At 40.2% G+C, this 26935-nt stretch overlaps 2 protein-coding genes across 6 annotated transcripts in view; one reads left to right on the forward strand and one right to left on the reverse strand.

Moving 5' to 3' along the window:
- The window catches only part of HIBCH (3-hydroxyisobutyryl-CoA hydrolase), a 119628-nt gene extending 118339 nt beyond the window's left edge, over positions 1-1289 (reverse strand). Inside the window, exon 1 of the mRNA XM_042949455.1 lies at positions 1227-1289. The gene's annotated coding sequence lies outside the window, so the exon portion shown is untranslated. The remainder of the gene's footprint in view (positions 1-1226) is intronic.
- INPP1 (inositol polyphosphate-1-phosphatase) lies at positions 469-26821 on the forward strand. Of its 5 annotated transcripts, none has more exons than XM_042949448.1 (7): positions 470-947; positions 16708-16762; positions 17126-17390; positions 19784-19844; positions 22909-23109; positions 25347-25521; positions 26070-26821. In XM_042949448.1, the coding sequence occupies exons 3-7, from the start codon at positions 17187-17189 to the stop codon at positions 26635-26637; spliced, it is 1209 nt and encodes a 402-aa protein (XP_042805382.1). In that variant the 5' UTR covers positions 470-947; positions 16708-16762; positions 17126-17186; the 3' UTR covers positions 26638-26821. The 5 variants fall into 5 exon arrangements, with proteins under 5 accessions (XP_042805386.1, XP_042805382.1, XP_042805383.1 ...); XM_042949449.1 differs by having other exon boundaries at positions 470-829; XM_042949447.1 differs by lacking the exon at positions 16708-16762.
- The last annotated feature ends 114 nt before the right edge of the window (positions 26822-26935 follow it).

Below are 26935 nucleotides of genomic sequence, written 5' to 3' on the forward strand. Positions count from 1 at the left end.
GCTTAACTGAGCCACACAGGCGCCCCTCAAAACCATTTTTAAGGCATCCTGAAAACCACAGTTTAAAGGGTTTTTAGAGAAAGGGGTTCCCTACCTATGATGTGCTTCCTGTCAAGGTGGCCCTAGGCCCACACCTTATAAGGCAAAGGCCGGGAGACACCGCCTTGGTTTGGAGAACAACCAGCACACTTGACATTTCTATTAGAATAGTGGGACCCGATTGTCACTGGCAGGAAGTCTATGTTCAGAGCTGCCCACCCGTCTGTCAAAAACCCTGAATCCCCAAAAGAGTACGGAAAAATGGAGCAGGAGGATTTCACAAACGAAATTTGTGGGCGGCCGCAAGGAAAGAACAAAAACAGCGGGTTAGGTGACCCGGGGGCCTTTTCTTCCTAGCGCCCCTGCTCCCTGAATCATCATGCTCTACTTGTGACGTCGCAGACGCTTGGCCCCGGCGGGCGTGGGATGCCCTCGCCGCCCCGGGAGCCTCCAGGCGTCACCGCGTTTCCACGCCGCGGTCCCGCGTGGGCCGCGGGGGGGCGGCGGCCCCGCGGATGCTGACGGTCCGAGAGCCGGGCTGAGCGGGGCAGCGAGCACGACGGCGCGCTTCGCGGTCCCCTCGAGCGCCCCCCGCGGTGCCGCGGACCCCAAGCCCTCGGGCTAAGCCTGCGGCCAGCCGCCTGCAGCCCCTCCGCCAGCCTCCGCGCCCGCCGCCGCCTCCGCCGCCGCCTCCGCCGCCGCCGCCGCATTTTCCTCCTCCTCCTCCCCCGCCTCTTCCGTTTCTGGAGGGAAAGGCTGCAGCCTCCTTCGCTCCGCATCCCCGGCTTAGGTAATACGGTTTCCTTCTTGCGTCCCCCTCGCCTCGCCGCCACCGCCTCCCCACTCCTCGGATCTGGGTCCCCGGGCTGGGCGGAAGGCACGCGCCCCACCGCCCCAGCGGACGGTAGGTGAGTAAACCGGGGCCGGGAGGCTCCGTGCTTCTCCGCCCGGCCTGTGACGACCTCTGTCCGCAGCAGTCAGGCTGCCACCCGGCCCGCCCGCATCGCGGCTGCAGCCCGGCGGGCCGAGTAGCTCGCGGCTCCCGCGGCTCCCTCCGCCCTGCAGAAATGACCCGAAAGAAGCAGAGGGTGGGAAGAAAGGTTAGCCAACAACTTTGTTAAAAACAAAAACAAAAACAAAAACAAAAACAAACCGATCTTGAGCATTTCTAGATCGAAGAAGCTGACCTGACAGTTGCGGAGAGCAGTGGCCCAGGTTCAACAGGTAGATGGCGTAGCTGTCCAGCGCCCCTTGGTTTTGCTTTGGGAGATGCTTCGAAGTGTCCGTTGCTGCTGGCTGCCGCTGGTGACCTACTAGATGAGTGTAAAATAAACATGATGAGGGCTATATTTAGAAAAGTCTTTACTTCCTTGCTTTTAATTCTCTGCATTTGGAAGGGCGGTTTTGTGAGATGTGCATAGATAGGTGGTGTGGCCAGAATAGTAAGTGGGAAAAATTTAATTTGGCCGAATCCTATACGCTGTTAGACACAAAGAGCATGAAAAAAATCCCTAGATTATTTAGTACATCCATGAAAAATACATACGAACAATTAAGGTGTGTATTTTGGAGATTTCCAGTTGTAAAGCTAATTTTAAGGCATTGAATAAGCAGAAGTTTGCCCTCTGTTTGAATGGCATTCACTTCAAAAGAACAGTGGGTTAAGGCTGTATGGACAGACCACTTAAGTGAATCCCACATATTGAAAATAAAACATTTCTTTGGCCCTTTTCCTGTGATTCCTAACTTTGAAACCAAAGAAGTTGATGAGGATCAGCCCCACTCAGCCGGATAACAGTCTAATGGTGAAAATAATCCACTGAACTACTATTGAGTGATGAATTAGCTAAGTGATCTCATTTTTTACTTTAAAAATAGGGAATATAAAGAAAAGATAAAGGCAGGGGAAAAGTTCATTTTTTCAAAACATACTTATTGAATTATTTAGAGCCGACTTTATTTTTAAGCTTTTGTGGATTTTTATACTACCCTTTAAATTAGTTCTTGGTCATAAAGAGGATTATGTAAGTTGCATAAAGTTACACTTTTTGCATGGAATAAGCTACCATTTCTTTTCATGCTTTTGAACTAAACCGTGCTTGGAAATTGCATGCTTGGAAATTGCAGCCTGGACTTGCCCTTTGATGTGAAATACCTCATTACAGATTTAAATTATGACTGTACTTGTGGTACTCCTGAAAAATAAAAAAGAAAGAAAATATGTCTTGTTGGGCATATAAGGACTGTGAAACAAAAGTTATAAGGTTATTCATTATGTATGTATTTCTCCTTTTATTTCTCTCTGATAACAATTAGAAAATGTCTTATTCTATTCCATCTTGTAGATAAATTGTGTAAAGATAATTACATTGGGGCGTCTGGGTAGCTCAGTCGGTTCAGCGTCTGACTTCGGCTCAGGTCATGATCTCCTGGTTCATGGGTTTGAGACCCACGTAGGGCTCTGTGCTGACAGCTCAGAGCCTGGAGCCTGCTTTGGATTCTGTGTTTCCATGTCTCTCTACCCCTCCCCTGCTCATGCTGTCCCTCTGTCTCTCAAAAATAAATACATGCTAAAAAAATTTTTTAAGATAATTACATCATATAAAGTGATTAATAACAAGTGTCTTCCTCCTTTATTAAAGATGAGGATGGTGTATATGAGAACTTTTTCTGGATGTGTTCTTAATAAATGTCCTTATTAAAATATTTTGAATCTTTAAATGAAGCTAAAAAAAAAACTCTGTACACTGATGTTTTTGTTTGGTTTAGGGTTTAGAAATAAAAGCAGGGTTGACAACATTTTTCTTCCCATCTCATGATTAGCATAGTGTTTCCCAGATTTGCCTAGTTAAAAAAAAAAAATACCTCAGGCACACAGGGGAGGGGGCAACAAAAGTGGTTTAAAGATTCCCAGGTTGCAGCTTGGAACTTCTTGAATCAGAATCTCTAAGGGAAAGAAGATACTTCAAATAGGTCAAAATGACAAAATTTTAAAAAGACAAACGAAAAAGGCAAGGATGGGAAACACAAGTGGGAAATAACTATTGCTGGAATGAGTAGGTGACATAACCTATCCTCATTCCTGTACATAAAATGGTCTTAGATGGAAGCTATGGTTTTATTAATGTGATGAAGTCACCCATTTAGGAAATCTGAAACTTTTATATCCTTTTGTAGTCAAGCCTCCTGATGATTGAATCTAACAAACATTTTTGCATGTTTAGTCTCTTTTATGTGGTATGCAATGTTAATTCAAGTCCTTTAATGTTATAGGAACATTTTATTAATGGGCTTTTAATGTAGATTACTGTGACTAGGAATCTACAGCAAATTCTTGTGTTTGATCATTTCTCTTTCATGTAACAGATTTCTTTACTGCCCCTTTTGTGTTCCTAAATAGGGAAGATAAGCACACACATTTTAATAACTTATTTATAACTTACTAAAATGACCTAACTCCATCCAAAAAAGAAAAAAAAAAACAACTTTACCTGGGCATAAAACATGGTCAATTATATATAAAAACAAATTAACAAAATAGAATATTAAATATCTATAAAAGAATTTGTCAAGATGAATTACCACAATGGGAAGTGTCAGAGTATTCTGTCCTTTTCTTCTCTCTTCCTTCCTTTTCTTTATTTCTCTTGTTTTGTTGTATTTTGTTTTTTGAGGGGAGGAGGAGGTTTGTTTGCTAGCTTATTTTTATTTTTAATCAACTAAATATTTAAAATCTATTATCCAAGTTTAAATTAATGTAAATGTTTGCTAACTTTATCAATAGATACTTGAACGTATCCTTTTCTTTACAGAGTGCAATGCTAATGAGAGTTGTAATTAATAGCAAAGGAGTTAGGGGTGCCCAGATGGCTTAGTCAGTTGAACATCCAACTTTAGCCTACGTCATGATCTTGCCGATCCCAAGTTCAAGCTCCGCATCAGACTCTGCTGACAGCTCAGAGCCTGGAGCCTGTTTTGGATTCTGTGTTTCCCTCTCTCACTTTGCTCCTCCCCGACTCACACTCTGTCTCTCTCTCTCTCAAAAATAAACATTTAAAAAATAAAAAAAATAAAAAAACAGCAAAGGAGTTAAATTCAAATGATCAAAGCAAACTGTTCTTTTTTTTTAATGTTTATTTCTTTTGAGAGAGAGAGAGTGTGTGTGCACATGCCCATGCAGCAGGGGAGAGGCAGAGAGGGAGAGAGAATCCCAAGGAGGCTCTGACAGTGCAGACCCCCATGAGAAGCTTGATCGCAAGAACCATGAGATCTTGACCTGAGCCAAAATCAAGAGTCAGACACTTAACTGACTGAGCCACCCAGGTGCCCCAGAAACTGTTCTTTTAATATTGCTTAAGGAGAACCTAGTTTAGTTATAGTGATGTCATAATTTTTCATTATCAATTGCTTTTTAAATAGTATCTGATCTTCCAAATTCTAGAAAACATCTGTTTTTCTCCTGGGAATTTGTAAGAATCACATATAATCAATCACATATAGTCCCAATTTGACCTGGGAATAAGAAAGCTCTGTTTTACAAACATGGCTGATGGTAAGCATCATTAATAGCAAAGAATGGGGAGATAGAAATAAAGAATCAGATTGGGAAGATAAATATTAACCAACTTAGATAGTTATCTAGGGTTGTACGATTAGCAAGCATGCAGAATAATTTTTACATGTTGGCTTTAATGAGCCATTTATGTCTTTTTACTAGTTTGAACTTTTTGAATAAAAGGACTATATTCTTTTATTAGTTTGTGTTCCTTTAAAAGCAAATGTTACATTCAGTTTTTGGTATTGATTTATTCAACATCTGTCAATATCTGTTAAAAATCAACTTTTGCCTCTATAACGTGGAAGTAGAATGACAGGAGGTAGGCTGCTACACCCAGCCTGCAAAAAAATGATACATAACGTGATCTATGACCTTGCTTTCCTACTGTAATATTCAGAGAATATATTTGGGTCATGTTACTTATCATCACAGAAATAAAAAATAATAGCGATTTTCTAAAAAGATCAATAAAGAACTCCTTTGAATCACATTTCTCCTAACAGTTATAATTTGAAAATTTACATAATGAGTAATCCTTGACAGATTAATTTTGGTGGAAGAAAATCCATTTAAACATGTTTGTCTCCAGTGGAATGAAAATTAGTCAATTAACTTAACTTACAAAACTCCCCCTGTGTGTTACAAGGGACATTGAAAAAAATGTGTGTCTTACTCTCAAGGAATTTATAGCCCATTAGAGAGAGAACAATGGTACATGAAGGGCTGGCTTGGAGGGGGCGTAGGCCCTCCTCATAACATTCATTAGCTCCTTCACCCACACCCAAACCATTGCATATGAAAATATAATCCAAGTATTAAAAATCCGTGTGATTCCTGTAAAAAATCAGCTTCAAGACAAATAGCCTAGTGCCCATTCTTTCAACCCAATTTTCATGCCCCTTTCCCAGCCTCACTTTCTTTTCATTCAACAAATATTTATTATGCCCTCATTAGGTAGATGATAAATAGCAATAGCTTTTAAAATGTGCATTTTTTGAACCTAAAATTTTGTTTTTTACTCTTTAAAAACTGTAATAACATGAAATTTACCATTATAACCATTTTTGAGAGTATAACTCACGGGCATTAAGTACGTTCTCATTGTTAACCAACCATCACCACTCTCCATCTGTAGAACTTTTTCCTCATCCCAAACTGATACTCTGGACCCACTGAACAATAACTCCCCATTCTCCTCTCCCTCCAGCCTCTCAAACCACCATTTCACTTCCTGTCTATGAATTTGACTACTCTGGGTACCTCATATAAGTGGAATCATACAATATTTGTTCTTTTGAGTCCGGCTTATTTCACTCAGCCTAACGTTTGCAAGGTTCATCCATGTTGTAGGATGTACCAGAATTTCATTACTTTTTAAGGCTGGATAATATTCCCCAACCTCTTTTGATTTGGAAAATAGATATAAAAAACAGGGAAGTTTTGAACTAGAACACACCATACAAATCTCCTTTAAGCTCTCTGTCCCTGCTTTCATTTTTCATATTTACAAAAATAAGGAAAACAAATCCCTGAGCTTGTGGCCCAGGTTTCACACCTGGTTGGATAGAGGCAAAGCAGGGCCTAAGAACCAGCTCTCCTATGGCCTAAACGAAAGCTCTTTCTGCTACACACCCACGAAGCCCATGCAGCCAATAAAAGACAAGTGTTGAATGAGTTGGTGCCAAAAGCAAGTGTTGCAGGTTTGAGAAAGAAAGTTAAAATAATTGAAAAATGCTACCTCTGAATGGAAACATTGGAACCGATTTGAAGATTAGTAAGACTGGATTCTGAGTAACAGTTATCATCACTATAAATACTCTTCTCCTGGAAAAGACTCTTCTACAAGCCATACATTTTGTCTCTTTTCTTTCTGCTTTGAATTATACATTACATTTGTATTCTTAAAAATATTTATTTTGGGGGCACCTGGGTGGCTCAGCCAGTTAAATATCTGACTCTCGGTTTCGACTGGGGTCCTGATCTCACCATTCATTTTGTGAGGTCGAACCCCTTGTCGGACTCTGTGCTGACAGCACAGAGCCTGCTTGGGATCCTGTCTCTCCCTTTCTGTCTACACCCCTCACCCACTCTCGTGCACTCTCTCTAAATAAATACATAAAACATTAAAAAAAATATATTCTTTCCTATGGTTAAGATAGTTACACTGAATCTGCTTCTATTTTTCATATTTTGAGGGAATTCAGGTTTCATTTGTGACTCCATGATTGTTCTAAACACATCCTTGACCGTATAGAAGTTTAAACATACAGTTGAAACTTAGAAGAAAGGGGGCGCCTGGGTGGCGCAGTCGGTTAAGCGTCCGACTTCAGCCAGTCGGTTAAGCGTCCGACTTCAGCCAGGTCACGATCTCGCGGTCCGTGAGTTCGAGCCCCGCGTCAGGCTCTGGGCTGATGGCTCGGAGCCTGGAGCCTGTTTCCGATTCTGTGTCTCCCTCTCTCTCTCTCTGCCCCTCCCCCGTTCATGCTCTGTCTCTCTCTGTCCCAAAAATAAATAAAAAACGTTGAAAAAAAATTAAAAAAAAAAAAAAGAAACTTAGAAGAAAGAAAACTATCCAAATGACTAGGGTTTCTATTTAGTGAAAATGTTCCTAACTATGGTGAAGAGGCTTAAAAAAAGGGTCACTATCAAATTTAAAATTATTTCTGAATGGAATTCATAGTTTTCAAATGAATACTGGGAAGTCTTTGAATGCATATTTTATTCAAGTATTATGCTAATATGAAATACTTATTAGGTAGATCAAGTTGTGTTTCCCCCCCAGCATTTAATTTTCTTTACAAAAAAAGGCAACATAAATTGACCCTTTAGCCAACCAAGGCCCATCATTCTTGGCTGCAGTATATATAGGATTCCCTGTTCTGCTTCCAGGTGAACAGCCAGACACAGAGTTGACTGGTGCACTTCATGTTTCCTTAAATTATCAGATAAGGATCTGCTGAGCAATGTTCCCTGTCCTCAACCTAGATCTCCTGAATCAATGTATCCAGGCGCAAAGTCCAAAAATCTGTATTTTTAAACAAGCATCCCATTTAGTTCTTGATCTTACTAATCCGGAAAGCATTGCTTCAGCACAAGATCCCATTTATAAGCTACCAGAACATTGGAAATGGAGGACATTTTTGTGGTCTATTGCTGTAAGTAGCATCAGTGAGAAAAATGTGGACTACTGTGGTCCAATAGTAGCCTTAATAGGGCTAGGGTGAGGTAGGCTGACCAGCTTGGAAGCAGCATGTATGTAAATGCCATCTGAAGGTAATGAAGGAGGGAGGGAGAAATGTTAAGGTTAAATAGATGGATTTACATATCCCATATTTAATGTCTTGCCTAACGAAATCAACTTAAACTTAGTATTCTGGTCTTTTAATCGACTAAATTCATCGTGTCAAGATAGGTCACCTCTGGATGACAAAGCATAACCTCAGATTCTGATGTGGCACAAAGGTGGTTCAGTGCTAGTCATCCAGATACAGCTTTGATTTGTTTTTGTAAATGAATACAGAATATATGCAGATTTTTATATGAATAAATATAGTCCCACATGCCTAACAGCACCTAGGTGTTGCTGATAAAAGCCAAGCACAATAAACAATATTACAAGGACGAACTCTGTATTTACAAAGCTCAGAGAAAATGCATCAGATGACTTTATTAAATACCTCTGAGATATGTGCTAAGAGTTATAAGAAACCACACACCTTTAAAACTTCGGGTTTTTGTAAAATGTTTATTTTTAAGAGAGAGAGAGAGCACGCACCCAAGAGTAGGGGAGGGGCAGAGAGAGAGGGTGACAGAGGATCCCAAGCGGGCTCCTTGCTGGCAGCAGGCTCACAGGGCTGGAACTAATTAATGAACTGAGAGATTGTGACCTGAGCTGAAGTTGGACACTCAACTGACTAAGCCACCCAAGTGCCCCAAAGTTTTGGGTTTTAAAAGCTTTATTTTTATGCAATCTCTACATTCAAAGTGGGGCTCGAACTCACGACCCCAAGATTAAGAGTTGCACGTTCTACTGGCTGAGGCAGCCAAGTACCCCAGAAACCACACACCTTTAAATCTCCTGCCAGACAGAACCTAGACAGGCAAACCAATGTACTGGTGTTGGTGAGATGGAACACAGATTTGGCTGGCCTCTGTGCTCCAGGTGCACAAGAAGGAGGGTCAGGCATGGTTCCTGTAGGAGCCAACTGCTGAACTGACTGTTCTCTCTCTTTCTCCCTGCCCTCCCCTTTTAAAAAATACTTTTTATCGAATTAGAAACACATGCAGAAAAGTATGCAGGTTCAAAGTGCATAGCTTGATGAATTTACACAAAGTCAACCGACTCATGCAACTGTCACTCAGATCCAGAACATTACCAGTGCCTAAAAGCCCCCATCATGTCCCCCCATCAGTAACCTCTCCTTCTTCTCCAAGAGGAACCACCATTGTCACTTCTAATACCGTAAGTTAGTTTTGCCTATTTTCAGACTTCAAATACATTACATTGCACAGTATGTATATTTCGTGGCTGACTTCTTTCAACAGTGTGTGTCTGTGAGATGCATCCACCTTGTTTCCTAGAGCAGTAATTCATTCATTCTCACTGCTATGTAGATCTACTTATGTGAACATGCCATAGTTTGTTCCATCTTATGATTGATGGTTGTTTGGCTTATTTCTAGTGTTAACTTGCCACAAATTATGCAATCATAAATATTCTCATGCCTGTCTTTCATATTCATACATGCATGAATTTTTGTAGGGTGTATGTCTACAAGGGAAATGGCTGGATCACAGACTATGCTTATATTCAACAACTTAGAAGTAATTTCCAACACTGGCTTTACCAATTTCATTCACACCCCAGTGTATAAGAGTCTCATTGCTCCAAATCCTCACCAAAACTGGAAAGTGTTAGTCTTTGATTTGAGCTATTCCATCCATCGAATAGGCAGTGGTGTCCTGTTGTGATTTTAAATTGTATTTTCCTGATTACTGAGATAGAATATCTTTCCATATGTTTATTGACCATTTAAATATCCTCTTTTATGAAGTATCTGTTCAAGTGTTTGTTTGTTTGTTTGTTTTGCCCGTGAACTGATTGTGAGAAAGTAAGTAAACATTAGGCATAGAAGGCAGGTGGAAAGGCATCATCAACCAGAGGGAACAGCATTTACAAATTAGTAATCTGCCCAGAGCATGGGAGTAAATGGACAGATAGTGGGAAATCAATTATGAAAATGCTAAACTTAGAACCTATGAATTGATGACAGCAATATCACATAGTACAAAGTAAAATAACAGTTCAAAGTAAAAAAAATATAGGTGGTCTCACACTGTACTTCTTAATGGATTCTGAGAAATGTTTGACAAATACCTGAAAGTTGAATACAGCTTAGCCACTAGAAAGATAATTTAATTTCCAGTTAGCTAAAAGGTAGTATTTAAATACCTCGTAATGCTTATGATACAGTTCCCCTGTGGCCTAGGTAACCAGATGGGCCGACGAAAGATTCATAGGGGCATCAGGAGAGGCTATTTTTACCAAGTTGCTCTTTAGCCCTCACTGGCTGCTCCAACTGAGCCAACTGAGACCCCGCCATACTTTATGTGGGTCCACTTCTGTTCTGCCCTATCCCTTCTGCCAGGGAAGCCGCCATTCTCTCCACTAGCCCCTAAAGCAGTCCTAAGCAGGAAATAGAGGGAGAACAAGGTCTGTGTTTCCCCTACAACTGTGCACTAAGTGAAGCCTTGGTCAGCCCCTCAGCATGTGCCCACCTAGGGAGACTCCTGGACATTTGCACCCCCTTGAGAGAAGTCTCCACAAACACATTTCTTGTAAAACACCCAGGTATTTCATGGACGTCTGGCCTTTCCCCCCAACAGCAATAGCTGTCAGGCATGGCCACCACACAACAGCTTCCAACTGTCAACCTTCAGAGGATGAGCGAGAAACTAAATTCAGGATTTGAATGGTGGCGGTGGGGTGGGGAGTCATTGTACATTGGACAAAATGTAGGTTCCCTAGAAGTTGTAGAAGTTGTGTATGAAGTTATCTGCAGGAAGAAAAGAATGTCAACAGAAATGCTTTGATCTACTTGCTTACTCATTAGCAGTTCTGTTTTGCTGAGGGCCCTTATCTATGTCGTCACACTTCTGTCACTGTAAACAGCTAAGGGGCAAGGCCAGTTCCTGGTACAACCAGGCTCTTCACACAAAAAAGAACACACTTGGGCCCTAGAATCCCCATAAAATATCCTGACAAAATGTCCCCCTCGACAGTATAATGATCCTCTCAAGCCATCCATACAGGGCCTACCATGATGTCAGAGTAGTCATGCAGCCTCCGGGAGCCAAGTTTCCACTCAGACGCCCAGAAACTGAAGCAATCAGATCTGGCCTGCATAAAGGAAGTTTATCTGGGTCATTCAGAGAATTACAAGTAGCTCCCAGCCTTTGGGATTTAATGGACTAGTAAATTTTCAGAAAAGATTTTGGTGACCCATATAAAGTTGCCAACCTCTTATTTTCTGAAGGAAGGACACGTGACTGTATTTCTGTGAAGTTGTATTTAATAGTCATAGCTGTCCTTTGTTATCTACTATATGCAAAGCTCTGTGCTCGGTACTTTTCCAGAAATATCTCATTTGATCTTCACAGTGTCCCTGCACTTTAAGTATTATATTCATATTACAGATGAGGAGAGAGGCTCAGACGGGGTAAGTAAATTACCTGATGCCCCACAGCTAGTTAATGGCAAAGCCAGGTTTTGATCCCAAGTTTGTCTCCAAAGCCTGTGTCTTTCCCACTGTACTGTTGATCACATCTGAAATATGCATATATTATTCAAATGTGATTTTTAAAATACTGGTGTTCTGATGAGATGACAGGATGGTTAGGAATTAAAATGGAGTTTTGTCTGTGTAGAGATTTGGTTTCCATGAAAAGTCTTAAGAACAGTTTTTTCACCCACTTCAGTGTATTCAATATTTCTCCAACTGGGGATGAAAAAATCCCCCAAAAGCTAAAGAGACCATTTCTGTCTGACATTGCAATACACTATTATGTTGACATACATTTGGTCTCAGATGGTGAGGAATATAACTTCTTCAAACCTGTTCTGTTCAAATGTGCCTTGAAGTAGGTTGTCCCAGAGTAAGGCTTACAGGAGGTTATTTCAATGTTCACTGTATCATTAATGATTTGGCTGTTAAAATGAGTACCTCCTATTAGGAAAGACTGACTCACAGAATTAAATTTATTGACCATATAGACGGGGCAAAGTACCTTACTCCATCTTTACTATCTGGCCAGAAGACAAAAGATGAAGGAATAGATTTTGTTGACATTTGCTAAGATTATCAAGGTCTCTCCTTCAGGAGAGGTGTTGGGTGATAAGTTGTATTCCCTCAAAATGTGCATGTTGTAGTCCTAACCCCCAGTACCTCATAATGTGACTGTATTTGGAGACAGGGTCTTCAAAGAGATCATTAGGGTTTATGATATCATATGGATCAGCCCTCATCCAATCTGACTGGTGTCTTTATAAAAAGAGGGAGAGACACCGGGGATGTTCATGCACAGAGGAAAGGCTATAGGAGGACACAGCGAGGAGGTGGTCATCTGCACATCAAGGAGGGAGGCTTCAGGAGAAACCAAACATGTGGACACCTTGCTCTTGGAACTTCAGAACTATGAGAAAATACATTTCTGTTGTTGAAGCCACCCTGTCTGTGGCATTTTGTTCTGGCAACCCTAGCAAACTGATGCAACAGGAATTAGATATTTGGAATGAGCTAAGCCCATTCTTAGCTAAGCTAAGATTTTGGACAAACGACTTAACCTCCTGTGCCTCAGTCTCTTTATCTGTAAAACAGAGATAATAGTACCTTCTTCATAAGGTTTTGTGAAAATTAAATAAATAATATATGTAAAGTGCTTAGAAGGATACCTGGCATACAGTAAGCACCCAATACATGTTAGCTGTTATTTTAACTTGGCCCTGTCTCTGCATATGGATAACCAATAGAGGAACTCTTGCACCTCCATGGTTCCCCCAAGATATCTGCCACCAGGTGCCAGCCCCCATGGACTTGCCAGAATGGTGTTGAAGAAGAAGAAGTGGGCCTGAAGAATAGTAGATATTCAATCTCAGTGATCAGGGGAGCCTGGGTGGCTCAGTCGGTTAAGCATCGGACTTTGGCTCAGGTCATGATCTCATGGTTTGTGAATTCAAGCCCCACGTCGGGCTTTGTGCTGACAGCTCAGAGCCTGGAGCCTGCTTCAGATTCTGTGTCTCCCAACCGCACCGCCCCCCCCCCCCCCGCCCCTACCCAGCTCATTCTCTGTCTCTGTCTCTCAAAAAATAAACATTGAAAAAAATATATAAAAAAACCTCAGTGGTCAGCATCATCTAGGAGGCTGACAAAAATATAGATTCCTAGGCCCTTTCCCTAAAGATTCTGATTCACCAAGTTTGGATGGAGCCCAGGAATTTGCCTTTTTAGTAGGCACCTTGGTTAATTCTGATACAGGTGGTTCTCAGAACAACTATTAAGAAATACTAATCAAAAATAATTTCTTCTTTATTGAAGGCTATTAAATTATGGTAAATGTCATAACTTACTAATCATGAGTCCGTAATAATTTTCATTTAAGGCATTTGAAATGTTTAAATAAAACTAGCTTAGGTTAAAAAATGAGTATGTAGACTTGTTTTTAAAAATCATCTGAGGGGTGCCTGGGTAGCTCAGTCAGTTAAGCATCTGACTCTTGATTTCAGCTCAGGTCATGGTCTTGCAGCTTGTGAGATTGAGGCTCGAGTCAGACTCTGTGCTGAGAGCACAGAGCCTGCTTGGGATTCTCTCTCTTTCTCTGTCTCTCTCTCTCTCTCTGTCTCTCTCTCTCTCTCTTTCTCTGCCCCTCCCCAACTCGTGTGTGCTCTCTCTCTCTCTCAAAATAAACATTTAAAAAAAGCATCTGAAAGATAATTTCCACAAGTGTTTTTAAGAGTTATTGATAATCCTGAAGAAATTCAGCAAGTGTAGACCTCAGTTTTTCCATAGACAATTTGAGTTATTCCAGTTGAGTCACTCAAGGTGAGGATGAATTGTTCAGTGCTCCCCTCAGGCTAATGGCCTGAGTGACCTGAGTTGAGGGCAGATGGTGAGAGATACATGGAAGCAGTTTGAAGAGAAGCACAGAGAACGTTGGTTCAGTTTGTATGGTGGAAATGGTCCATTCAGCCAGAAAGTAGCAGGCTAGTTGTGCAAATTAATCAGAAAGTTTTGCATGTAGATAATGATAGTTGTGAGAGATTTTTTAGGAAGCTAGGATCCTGGAGAAAGGTAAACAGTGCTGGGTTCTATAGGATGGCTGGAGAAAGCATAGTCCGAAGTTGAAACTGGGCATTCAGTCCGGAGCTTAACAAAATATGATAGTGTTGCCCAGGGTCAGAAGAAAGAGTGATTAAGGTTGGACTCTAGGATAACTTTGGAACTGAAAAACCTGAGTATTGTGTTACGATGAATTCCTAAAACCTGTACACCTATTAATTGCAGGACTGAAGTTTATAGCTGATACTTCTTTCCTGCTGGTCAAGCTGCTGTGCGCAAGCTGTGAGAGAATGGTCATTATTGAGGAAATAAAGGTCAAGTTCAAAGGGGAGAAACTCCAGATCCCTGGAGTGAGCTTTCTGTGGGAAGAAAGGGGTAGTGGTGTGGGCTCTGTAAGTAGCTCACCTGAGTGTTCTGAGGGCACCATGGGGAAAGTCTCTTGGTTGTGCAACAGTGCAGTGGTATAGTGTTTCTTTAAACAAACTTGGTTTTAACAAAGTTGAGGGAAACAGACAATACTGATACTGTTTATCTAGAAAGCTTTCAAATTAGACTCCTTAAAATCTTTATGCTGCTTTTAAGATAAGCTATTTGGATGCTATTGGTTCACTGATTATTTTCTCTTCACTTATAATCAATTACTTAGAACATTTACAAAGAAATCAATATTATCAGAGTTACTGAATTTATACCCTTGGGGCATGTGTATTCCAAGATATGTATGTATCCAGGTATATACACATTTCATATAACTTATAATTTATAGTGTACAGGTGCCATAAATTATTTCTAAGCTAAAGTGCCTCAGCTTATTAATATAACTTTTTAAAAAAATGTTTTAATGTTTATTTTTGAGAGAAAGAGAGGCACAGTGTGAGAGGGAAAGGAACAGAGAGAGGGAGACACAGAATCTGAAGCAGGCTCCAGGCTCTGAGCTATCAGCACAGAACCTGATGTGGGGCTCGAAATCACAAACCGGGAGATCATGACCTGAGCTGAAGTTGGATGCTTAACCGACTGAGCCACCCAGGCGCCCCTGTTTTTCTTAGTGTTTAGGTTCAAGTCAACCAAAGTGAATCTTTGACTATTACTCACTCCTAGATGAAAAATGGCAGTTAGGTAGGCAGGTGTTTTTGTTTAATTTTTAACTTCATCTTCTCCACCACCTGACAGCTCTTTGTGTTATTACCATAGCACTACTTTGGACAACTGTCTCCACCAATTGACGAATTATTGTCCTTCATGCTTAATTGTCCCAAGATACTTTTGAATGTCATTTCTTATTATAAAAATAGTACATATTTATTGTAGAATATTTGAAAATTATAGAAAAGCATAATAAAAAAATCATTTACAACTCTCGTACTCAATAACTACCATTAAATATCTGCATAACTACCAGTACGGCATCACCTACTGGTCTTTCAATCTCGCTCTCTCCTCTCTCTCTCTCTCTCTCTCTCTCTCTCTCTCTATATATATATATATATATATATATATACACACATATATACATATATATGTATACACACACACACACACACACACACCTAGAGAGTGTATGTGTGCATATAAACACAAATTGGTAACATATTATCATACTATATACATAGCGATAAGGTTTTCCCGCTTAATGCTATAGCATTAACATATCTCCATATTATCAAATATTCCTTAAAAACGTGATTTTAAGGACCACATAGTAGTCTGTCATACATTTTACAAATATTTAAGATTATTTTCAACCTTTTGCTATTGTAAACAATATTAATCCTTCTTTTGCAAATATATCTTAACCCAACTCTGACTTTTTTAACACAAATTAAGCCAAAATGGAATTACTGCCTAAAGATAAGTGACATATGTAGCAATCTTGATACATTTATCTTAAACCCCCTCTGGAAACCCATTTGTTTGCATGTCCCTGAGTGGAGCATCTGCACCTGTTTCACCATACCTGCAAGAATGAATGCTAGCTTAAAATAGCTTTGTCTACCTAGTAGCAAAGGAAGAGATCTCATTGTTTTTATTCACTTCTGTTACTGTTGAGGTTGGACATATTTTCTCATGGTAGTTGATGCATAATCTTAAGAAAATAGCATTTTTTTTGGCAAACTTAAGACAAACCAACTATGACCACTCACAGTTAACTCCATTGCAAGGACATCCTTGTTATATTAACCCTCAGCCTCTGAGAGTCCATGAAGGGAATTTTTTTTTAAGAAGTTGATTGAGTGTTTATTATGACAATAAAGATCCTGGGCTTGTGAATGAGACTGACTCAGAGCCCTGCCGTTTAGTCTTTTGTAACCCTGAAGAAGTTACCCAATCTTTCTAGGCTTCAGGTTTCCTTGACTGTAAAACAAAACTGACAATCCTCACAGTAATTCTCACAATGACATCGCATTTTAAGCTTGTTGGAGCTTTCAGTGAAATGCACCTACTGCTGAAAAGTGAGAAATGTTTCCTAATTACCCAACTGCTATGTCAAGGTATGACAGCATACTTCTTATAAGCCAGAACTTTTAAAGTCCCAACAAGTTGCGTGTTTTACTTTACTATTTAAACTTTTACAGCAGCACAGATTGTGGGACTTCTTTCTCCCCATTAAAAAAAAAAGGTAGTTGGAAGACAGCTTAGCTGTTAGCCCAAGCGTGGCTTCAGAGTCTTGTAGGACACGACAGTGCTTGCTGAAGTGATGCTTAGTACTTTAGAAAGTTGCCCTAAAACGGATAAGGACAAATCCTCTTCCCCTTCTGTCTTCTTCCCCAATAGGGTGAAAGAAAGCGCTGCTTCAACATTGCCACTGAGCCTGTGTGATCATCCTAAGGTCATTACAAGACTTCTGTTTTCCTTTTAACATTGTGCTTGTATCCACCTGCCTGTCCATCTAGGGCTTTAGAAATATAATGTGGAGGATTCTCAAAGACTTCCCTTCTCTGAGAATTCAATTCTTTGCATAATGGATTTTTGAGACTGAAAGTACATTTTGAAGTATTAAAAAATAACTTTGATATTTTAGATGCTATCTGCTCTTTCACACTGAAGATGTGACTAGGACGTATGCTAGCTGTTCAGCCGCATAGGTTGAACCGACCAGGTTGACTGCCAGACGGGCTGTTTAGTAGTGTCAGAGGCACCCTGACATCATTCCCTGAACTGCTTTCTCTTTCACATTCTTGTACTTTTCCAGCTGACAGCCCAGAGGGTGGGTGCCGATTCCACCAGCACCGCCACTGGAAGCAAGGTTCAGAATGTCAGATATCCTCCGGGAGCTGCTCCGTGTCTCTGAGAAAGCCGCCAACATCGCCCGGGCATGCAGGCAGCAGGAAGCCCTCTTCCAGCTGCTGATAGAAGAAAAGAAAGAGGGAGAAAAGAACAAGAAGTTTGCAGTTGATTTCAAGACCCTGGCTGATGTACTGGTACAGGAAGTTATAAAACAGAATATGGAGAACAAGGTAAGAAAGGTCGCAGCCAAGGTAATTGCCCTGTGGTTTTTTTCCCGATAGAATAGCATGCCTTTTCCTTTTCCCTCCCCACCTCAGAATACTAGCGCCTAGGATTCTAATAAACAACTTGGGTTTTCCCCTCCCCTCGTTTTGACTACAAAATTACCAAAATGTCCATTGCAGAAAAAATTTAAAATACGGAAAAGCAAATAAGGGAAAAAAAATCACAATTCTGACAGCTAAAGAGAAACATTTGGGCGTGGAGCTTTTTACTTACCAATGAATTTCTTTTTCATAAATAATACATGTTCTCTGGAAAATAAGCAAAAATAAGAATCCTTAATCCTAACACTAGAGAGAACGACAGCTATGTTTTACCAAATCTTGTAGGAACATTTTCCGTCTATATGTAGTTGTTTGCATGGCACATAGAACTGATCTCAGTAGAAATGAGAACATACTGTTTTATTGAGTTCTTTTTTTAACTTGACATATCATATCCCACCTTTTGATGTAATCTTGTATCTAATGGTTGCCTCAGTTATTGGCTTGTACTGTCCTGGATACTGGAAATTCCCTTTATTATAATAGAAAAACATTTATAACTAACAATGATTGTGATTCTAGGTATCTTAAGCTGACTGGGAAAAGAAACTATTTGTAAGTAGTTATAACAAACAATAGCACTAGCAGACAATTATGAGTCCTCACTGTGTGTCAGGCACTTCTAAGGGCTTTAAGTATATTAATTTATGTAACTATTATAATATTATATAATTATAAATAATATAAATAATTATAAATAATATATATTATATTTGTATTTTATGTTAAAATTGTAATAATTTTATGAGGTAGAAACTATTATTCCAATGTAATGGATGAGAAAAGGGAAGCACAGAGAGGTTAAGTAACTTGTCCAAAGTTACACAGCAAGCAAATAGCAGGGCTGGCTTTTGAACACAGGCCGACTGGCTCCAGAGTTTGTGCTCTTTGCAATACTATGTTGCCTTTATATGATAATCTAGTAATTACATATTTTTTTAAGATTTGAGAGGATAGAACTTTATTACAGGAAGCAGTACAAAATATTGGAATAGTTTCTATGAAATTCTCAAGATGTTGGGAATCATTTAGAACCATTTAAATGAATTCTTGAACATAGGCAGGAAGAGAGAATAAATGACCCCTTGAAATCTCTGCCAACTATACTTTTTCATGCCCTGTAATATCTAGCTCCAATAAATGAAGCAAGTTTATTTTTGTTACTGATTGAGATAGTTGGGTGCAAGAGAAGGTTGAGCAACTGCATTAGAAATGTATCAACATGCACAGTTATTGGCTAATATTTGCCCCCAAGCATTATAACAAGCTGAGGTAATTGTTCATTGATAAATATATGACAGGACTTATGAACAAATAAATGACATTCATTGCTGGCTATATAAGAGGCTTTGTTTCATGACCCTTATATCCTGTAGCCTCGGGATGAATGGGCTCACTGGCAGCCCCTGTTGACTTGGATTGTTCTTCAGAAGAGGAAAAAAATAACAAGTGGTTGCAGGCGTTGTCAAAGCTATTGGCCATCTGCAAATGACTGGGTTCAAATATCTGAAGCATTTCCTTGCTTTTGTTCCCTGAGAACATCATGCATATCGTAACTGAGCACATATTTTGAGAAAAATTATCTTTACCCCAGAGAGGATCAGAAGCAAAATGTCCCTGAAAGCTTCCTGGTCATACAAGGGATGAGAGAAGATTCTTACTTAGCTCCATTTTTTCATTCTATTTTGATGCATTATCAGTCAATAAAATATTCCAACCCCCCTTTTTTTTCTGTATCCCCTTCCTTGCCTGAAGTCTCGTGATACCTCCAACAAGTGCGGAAGACACCTGAAAATGAAAGCAATGACATCTAATGTCATCCTCTGATCCCTTCTATCCAGTCTCAAGTCATAGTCTTAGGTACTTGGTCAATCCCATTAACTCACATAAGCCAGTAGGGTGCTGTTGAAGAGCAACAGTTCAAGTGTCTCCTTTGCAAATATTCTAGTTCTATCACCTGTAAGTGGAAGGATGAAGTTTCTAAAGTACTTCTGCAGACCCAACAGAACATAAGGAAACCAGACTTCTACCATGATTTGAACTTCCTGGAGGGGCAAAGGAGCAGGAAAATATTAGAAGACTAAGTACTGAACCAACCTGACTTCACTTTTTATACTAGATTGATTTCTGGGATTGTAAATTTCTAAATTTCAGATCTAATTGTACTATTTAATTTGAAGTACAAAATGAGAATATGCACAGAATTGAACATGTATGTGGGATTTGGGGATTTTTTGGTTTTTGCTTTGTCTTTGTTTTTGTCTTTTTGTTTCTTTGTCATACTCTAAATCATTCAGTTTCCAGGCTTGGGAAAAAACATTTTGGGAGAAGAATCCAATGAGTTTACTAATGATTTGGGTAAGTATAAGAATCCTAACGTATTTTTATAATTTAATTATTATATGGTATTGTAATTTTCAATGACATCAAGAAATAAAGGAATGTTTGTAAGCCTTTCATATAAATAGCATATTTTAATGTTAAGCTTCATTGAGTACCTCAGAATATTATGCCATTCAAGTTAGAGAGATGTAGTATCTTGTAAGTATTTAGCAAGTCCACATGTATTATTTTATATATAAATCTGTACCATTTAAATAATGTTTGGGGAAGTTGCATGGCCCTTTGAGAATCTAATGGAAGTTACAGATGCTCTCAGAAAGATGCACGTTTACAGTTATATAGACAATTTTAGGTTCAAGTTTTGTGGTTTTTTGTTTTTTGTTTTTGTTTTGTTTTGCTTTTTTAGAGAGAGAGATGAGTAGATGAGAGGGGCAGAGGGAGAGAAACAATCTTTTAAAAAAAATTTTTTTTTAATATTTTATTTATTCTTGAGAGAGAGACAGAGACAGAGCATGAGCGAGGAAGGGGCAGAGAGAGTGGGAGACACAGAATCTGAAGCAGGCTCCAGGCTCCGAGCTGTCAGCTCAGAGCCCGATGTGGGGCTTGAACTCACAACCCCTGAGATCATGACCCGAGCTGAAGTCGGATGCTCAACCAACTGAGCCACCCAGGCACCCCGAGAAACAATCTTAAGTAGGCTCCGTGCTCAGTTTGGAGCCAGACACAGGGCTCTATCCCATGACGCTGGTACCATGACCTGAGAGGAAATCAAAATTTGGATGCTCAGCCAACTGGCCAGGTGCCCCTAGGTCCAAGTTTTAAACCCATTCATGGACCTCCTGGGGAGTCCATAGACCTTGGTTGAGAATCTAGAGAGGCCCTGTCTCTGAAATCCTGTGTGCTCCTGAGTAAAGAAAACGTGTTCACCTCATTAGTTCTCTGGTCTCAGAACCTTGGTAAAAGAAGTTGGATTAAATAAGAGGTTCCTTTAATACCAAATTTTATGTCTTCTTTAATTAGTTTCCTGTGGGCCAGATTGTCCGTTGATCTACTTCCATGTTCCCTTATGGTAGAGAGAAAAATATCAAAATCTCTGATCCCTTAGAGAGAAACAAATTATTTTTAGTTTGGGTGTTTTATTTATTTAAGGTAGAAGATTAAAATAGTGAACTTTAATCACTGATCACTGACAAATAGTTAAACCTCTAGAGGCACAGTTACAAAGGCAAAAACTAATTTTTGGATTAACGCTGGGAAAGTTTTCCCCTTTGTGGGCTGTGTATTAAGATGCAATTAGTTCTATGATACTCCTTGAGAGAAATCTCATTTAAACTTCTTAAGGTTGAAAAAAACACCTGTGATTAACTGATAAGAAGTCCTATGCTTGCCTACCTCAAAAACAATTTAGTATTTTATTTACCTAGAATTATAGGGGCAAAAAGGCATTCCACATACATATTCCTGAGAACCGAAGGGGAGAATGAGTTTAGCGTGCTGTGGGTGGGTCACAGAAACATGGCACGTGGGATGGATAAGGTAAGTGGGGGCAGGAACAGAGCGTGGAAGTTTGCAGGAGGAGTTTGAATTTTCCTCTAAGTGTGATGGGAATTCACTAGAGATTTTTTTTTTAATTCTTTTTTATTTTTTTAAGTTTATTTATTTTGAGACAGAGAGAGAAAGAGTGTGTGTGAGAGTGAGCAGGGGAGGGGCAGAGAGAGAGGGAGAGAGAGAACATCCCAAATAGGCTCCTCACTGTCAAGGAGAAACCTGATGTGGGGCTTGATCTCACAAACCATGAGATTCATGACCTGGGCCTAAATCAAGAGTCAGATGCTTAACTGACTGAGCCACCCAGGTGCCCTTCACTGGAGCATTTTAAGCACGGGAGTGATGTGATATGATTTGCTTCTTGGCCTGATCCCATGACTTTCACTAAGCCCAGTCATAGGTGCTTGGTTAAGTGGCAGTGATTAGCATTATGATTCCCCAACTTCAACAGTCTAATTTAATTTGAACTTAACTAAATATAATTGAATGTTTCTTGCTGATACAGTCATCATTGTAATAGATTCATACTGTGTTTCCCAAACTTTAATGATCACATGAATCACTTGGGATTCTTTAAAACTCAGGTGTGGGATGGAGCCTGAAGTTCTGAATTTCTAACAGGCTCTCAGGTGATGCTGCTGCCAGTCCTTGGAATGGCTAGGGTCACTAGGAGTACTTGTCTATGTACCTAAAAAGCCCCAAAGTGCCATGTCTTCTTCTTTTAAAAAGTTTATATTCACCATTGCCGTCCCTTTGTGTTGCTACTAAGTTGCCTATTTTTGCCTCTTTGCTCACTTCTGTTGGGAGCTAGAAACCAGATTAACCAAGGGTCTAAGAAGCATGTTCAAAGTGATCGTGAAGCAGCTGGATTTGGTAACTTGTGGTTTCATTTGGATGAGTAGCTTTACTTACATCCTAATTTCCAGTGGGTTTCACAGAGGAGAGCTATTTCTAGGTGTATCATTTAGAGTCATGCAGTTTACCACACGTAAAGAGTAGTTACACTTCACCTTATGGTACTTTGCTGAGCATAAACACCTTTTAGTTAAAAGCAGTTTTATAGAGGGAGGTAGAAGCATTTCGTGTGCTGATAAAACCTCCCTTCTTTTCGATAATACATTCTAACACTAACAAGGTGACCTGTGTATATTCAGAAGGCAAAAGGCATAAAACATAAATATTATCAAGGGCTCGGGATTCAGGGTTTCTTAACTGGTTCATGAGCTCCCTTAAACTAGATGCAAGATTGTATGCATGTTCCCCTGTGGACATTTTCCTGGGAAGAAGTTTCTTTGATACCTGGAATCTACCCCTCACGTCATACTAGGTATTTCGGCCACTACTGGGCACCTGTGACCTTGTGAAGCTGCCTGGGTGATTCTGGCAGTCAACCAGGGTAGGAACCAGGAGTATGAACATACTGCCCTCGCCCAATCTAAGTGCACAGCTTTGGCTCTTCCTCACCCCTCGGTTGTTGTTTCTCCCCCAGAGCTCTTGAAATGTAATGGCTTTTAGTTTGTCTTTATTCCAGGGGAAAAGATTATCTTGAGACTGTGTCCAACAGAGGAAGAAACAGTAGAGCTCCTTAGCAAAGTCCTTAATGGTAACAAGTTGGCGTCTGAAGCATTAGCCAAGGTTGTCCATCAGGATGTCACTTTTACTGACCCAACTCTGGATTCAATAGAGATCAGCATTCCACAGGACATTTTGGGAATCTGGGTGGATCCCATAGGTAAGTAGAGGAGAATGTTTGCTTTTATTTGTTCTTATTAGTAATCCTTTTGTGGGAGGAGGCTTGGAAAAATAAAAATTCAGAGTGTAGTTTAATTCTTCTAGAAGATTTTAACATTTCAGAGTTATAAAATGAATAGTGAAGAGTGAAAGTATACGTGTGATGATGTGTTGTTATGTGTATATTTGTAACATTTCTACAATGGATATGCACAAGTATTTGTGTGCCATCTCTGTGTGTGCATATATATACAAAGCTGAATTAACGTGTACACACACACACACACACACACACACACACAGCTGAATTAATTCATCTTTGAAAGACTTCAGAGGCCAGACTGGTAAATATGAAAGAATAATGAACTGATGGTAGCTATAACTCATTGAGCACACGTGCCATTTAAAGAATACTCAGCTCTAGCAGATTGTTGCCATATAGGAGTACAGTCTAGATGTTTAGGTTTTTAAAGAGAAACCAAACTCCAGGTTTTTAAGTGATAGCTCCCATTTTTTAACCACTGACTAATTCAATTAAACAAGTAAATAGTCAAAACCACTGTATAGGTCAAGCAAAACACAGTGTAACACAGCTGAATGTGATTCACTCCCAGTTTGTGTGCCCTATGTAAATCTTACCTATTATTTTCTTGGGCATGGTTGTAGTAAAACCCTAGTTTATAGCTCTGTGTTTTAACAGTGTAGGTCTATTTCAGTGATGCTATTAATACAATGCCCAGGATATTAATTTGCAGAGTCTCTCCTTTTTTTTTCGTTTCCACTTGCCTACCACATTCTGCCCAATACAGCTGGGACCACTCCCAGGCACCCCCTGCCCCCACCCTCCCATCTTGCAAGCACATTAATATAACATTACAGAAGTGCCTTTAATCATCAGGGAATTACAGAACATTCAGTCGATGGATTACATATGCAAACTAAGATTTCCCAAAATCTTTTATCACACAATGGTAAATTAGCATTAGTTGTGGTTTTCTGAGGGACCAGAATCTCCTATTTCTTGGTTCTATCCTGAATTGATTCTGCTAGCCAGCTCTTTTGCACAGTACACCTTAACTGGGTATTAACTCACTACTAGATGTTGGCAGTCAGCTGCTGGCATGTATGTCTCTTAAGCTCATTGCCTTCTTTTTCACAGGAGGACTATCAATTTCTTCCTTTTGTGCCACCATCACTGACTCCCTCTTCTAATTTAAGGGACAGGGGTGCCTGGGTGGCTCAGTCAGTTAAGTGCCCGACTTCGGCTCAGGTCATGATCTCACAGTTTGTGAGTTCGAGCCCCGCGTCACGCTCTGTACTGATGGCTCAGAGCCTGGAGCCTGCTTCCGATTCTGTGTCTCCCTCTCTCTCTGCCCCTCCCCCACTCATGCTCTGTCTCTCTCTGTCTCAAAAATAAATAAAACATTTTTAAAAAAATTTAATTTGAGGGACAAAAAAAAAAAGGTAATTTCACCCCTGAGAGATTTCTGGAAGGAGATTTTCCCATCCATCCACACTATACTTGTCCTCTGATTAGTAAGAGGCTCTAAAGAATCCCACCACAGTCATCCTGAGTCATTAGCTTTTAAATGCTTTGACATATGATGGATATTTGAGTGCTTATGGTATGTGAGGTGCTATGCTAGATGCCACATGAACTACAGACATGTCCTCTCCCTTCAAGAGTTCCCACAGAGTTGGGAAAAATGGAACACAAGCAGCTTGAAAATGGAAGTACAAGAGGTCAAATAACAATTTGAAACAAGTGACACTCAAAGGCAAAACTTGACTGATTACTCTCTTAGTCTGTTCGGGCTGTGCTAACAAAATACCATGGACTAGGTAGCTTATAAACAATAGAAACTTATTTCTCAAAGTTCTGGAGTGCCAGCATGGTGAGATGAGGGCCCTCTTCCTGCTTCATAGCTGGCACCTTCTCACCATGTCCTTATAGAGTGGAAGGGACTAAGGATCTCTCTGGAGCCTCTTCTATAAGGCACTAATCTCATTAATTAAGGTTTCACCCTCATGACTTAGGTATCTCCCAAAGGCCTAACTTACTAATACAATCACCTTTATGGGGTTAGAATTTGGGGAGAATACATTCAGACCACAGCAGTTACCAAATTGGTAGAACACAGAAATGATACAGCACAGCATTTCCAGTTGTATCCATCATTATCTTTGAAATAATCATTACCTGAATCCAAACAAATGTGCTTCATTTTTTTTTTCCAGATTCAACTTATCAGTATATAAAAGGTTCTGCTGACATTAAATCCAACCAAGGAATCTTCCCCAGTGGACTTCAGTGTGTCACCATTTTAATTGGTGTCTATGACCTACAGACAGGAGTGCCCCTAATGGGAGTCATCAACCAACCTTTTGTATCACAAGATCTAAACACACTCAGGTAAGATCTATCACTCCACATGACAATACCATGACTTGATACAGTAAGGTGTTCCTACTAAAGTCTGCAGGTTTAAATTAAAATTCCTTCTATTTTCAATCCTGGGTTAAATATCATTTTAGTGGGGGCTTGGTGGATGCTGATAGAAACTGCAAGGTGCTCTGCTAGATGCCACATGAACTACAGACATGTCCTCTCCCTTCCAGAGTTCCCACAGAGTTGGGAAAAATGGAACACAAGCAGCTTAAAAATGGAAGTATGAGAGGTCAGACCATTCCTGGAGGCCAGAAATCCCACAAATGTTTCCACATTGTTCTAGACTGATGCGATAATGCTGACAGCATTCCTAACTGGCAGCCACATGACACGTGCAGGCATAGGAGTTACTTTTACAAACCAATTAGCTACTTGATACCTATTTCTAGCCTTAAGGGCATTGAGATTTGTTGCCTCATACACTTTTTTCATATCATCCTGTTGGAAAACAACATAAGTAATAAAACAAATGTGACAGCCTATGGCCACAAACTGAAATTTCTCTTCTGCAGGTGGAAAGGACAGTGCTACTGGGGCCTTTCTTACATGGATACCAACATCCATTCACTTCAGCGTCTTGACTCTACAAGAAAGAACAGTGAAGCGCGGAGCCAAATGACTGAAAACACCAGCTCTGAGGCGGAACGCTCCCACCCGTTTTCAGCGGTCATTAGTACGAGTGAAAAGGACACTATCAAAGCCGCATTGTCACGTGTATGTGGCGAGCGCATATTCCGGGCAGCCGGGGCTGGTTACAAGAGCCTTTGTGTTGTCCAAGGCCTTGTTGACATTTACATCTTTTCAGAGGATACCACGTTCAAGTGGGACTCTTGTGCGGCTCATGCCATACTCAGGGCCATGGGTGGGGGAATGGTAGACTTAAGAGAATGCCTGCAAAGAAATTCAGAAATGGGGCTTGATTTGCCACAGCTGGTGTACCACGTGGAAAACAAAGGTGCTGCTGGCGTGGATCGGTGGGCCAACAAGGGAGGACTGATTGCATACAGATCAAGGAAGCAACTGGAGACATTCCTGAGCCTCCTTATCCAAAACCTTGCGCCTGTGGATACATGCACGTAGATGAACTCTGTTCTCATGTACTTGAAAACCCAACTGTGAACAATTTCCCACATCTCTTATCTTTTGAAGACAGCTTTGTCCTATGGATGGTCAATATTCTCCTTCCTCTTTTGAGGAGCATTTTTCCATTATGTGTTCACAATAACGATAATTTCAATAAATGAATGACATCGTGTAGCAGTTACATTGATGTGCAAAGTTCTTAATAGTGGATATTGTGCTACTAGTGTTGCTTGAAACACTTCAATAAAATATTGAAGAGGAAAAATTCCTGCTCAATTAGTAATACTCTTCCAAG

Source organism: Panthera leo, chromosome C1 (genome assembly GCF_018350215.1).
Source record: "Panthera leo isolate Ple1 chromosome C1, P.leo_Ple1_pat1.1, whole genome shotgun sequence".
NCBI classification, from domain to species: Eukaryota; Metazoa; Chordata; class Mammalia; order Carnivora; family Felidae; genus Panthera; species Panthera leo.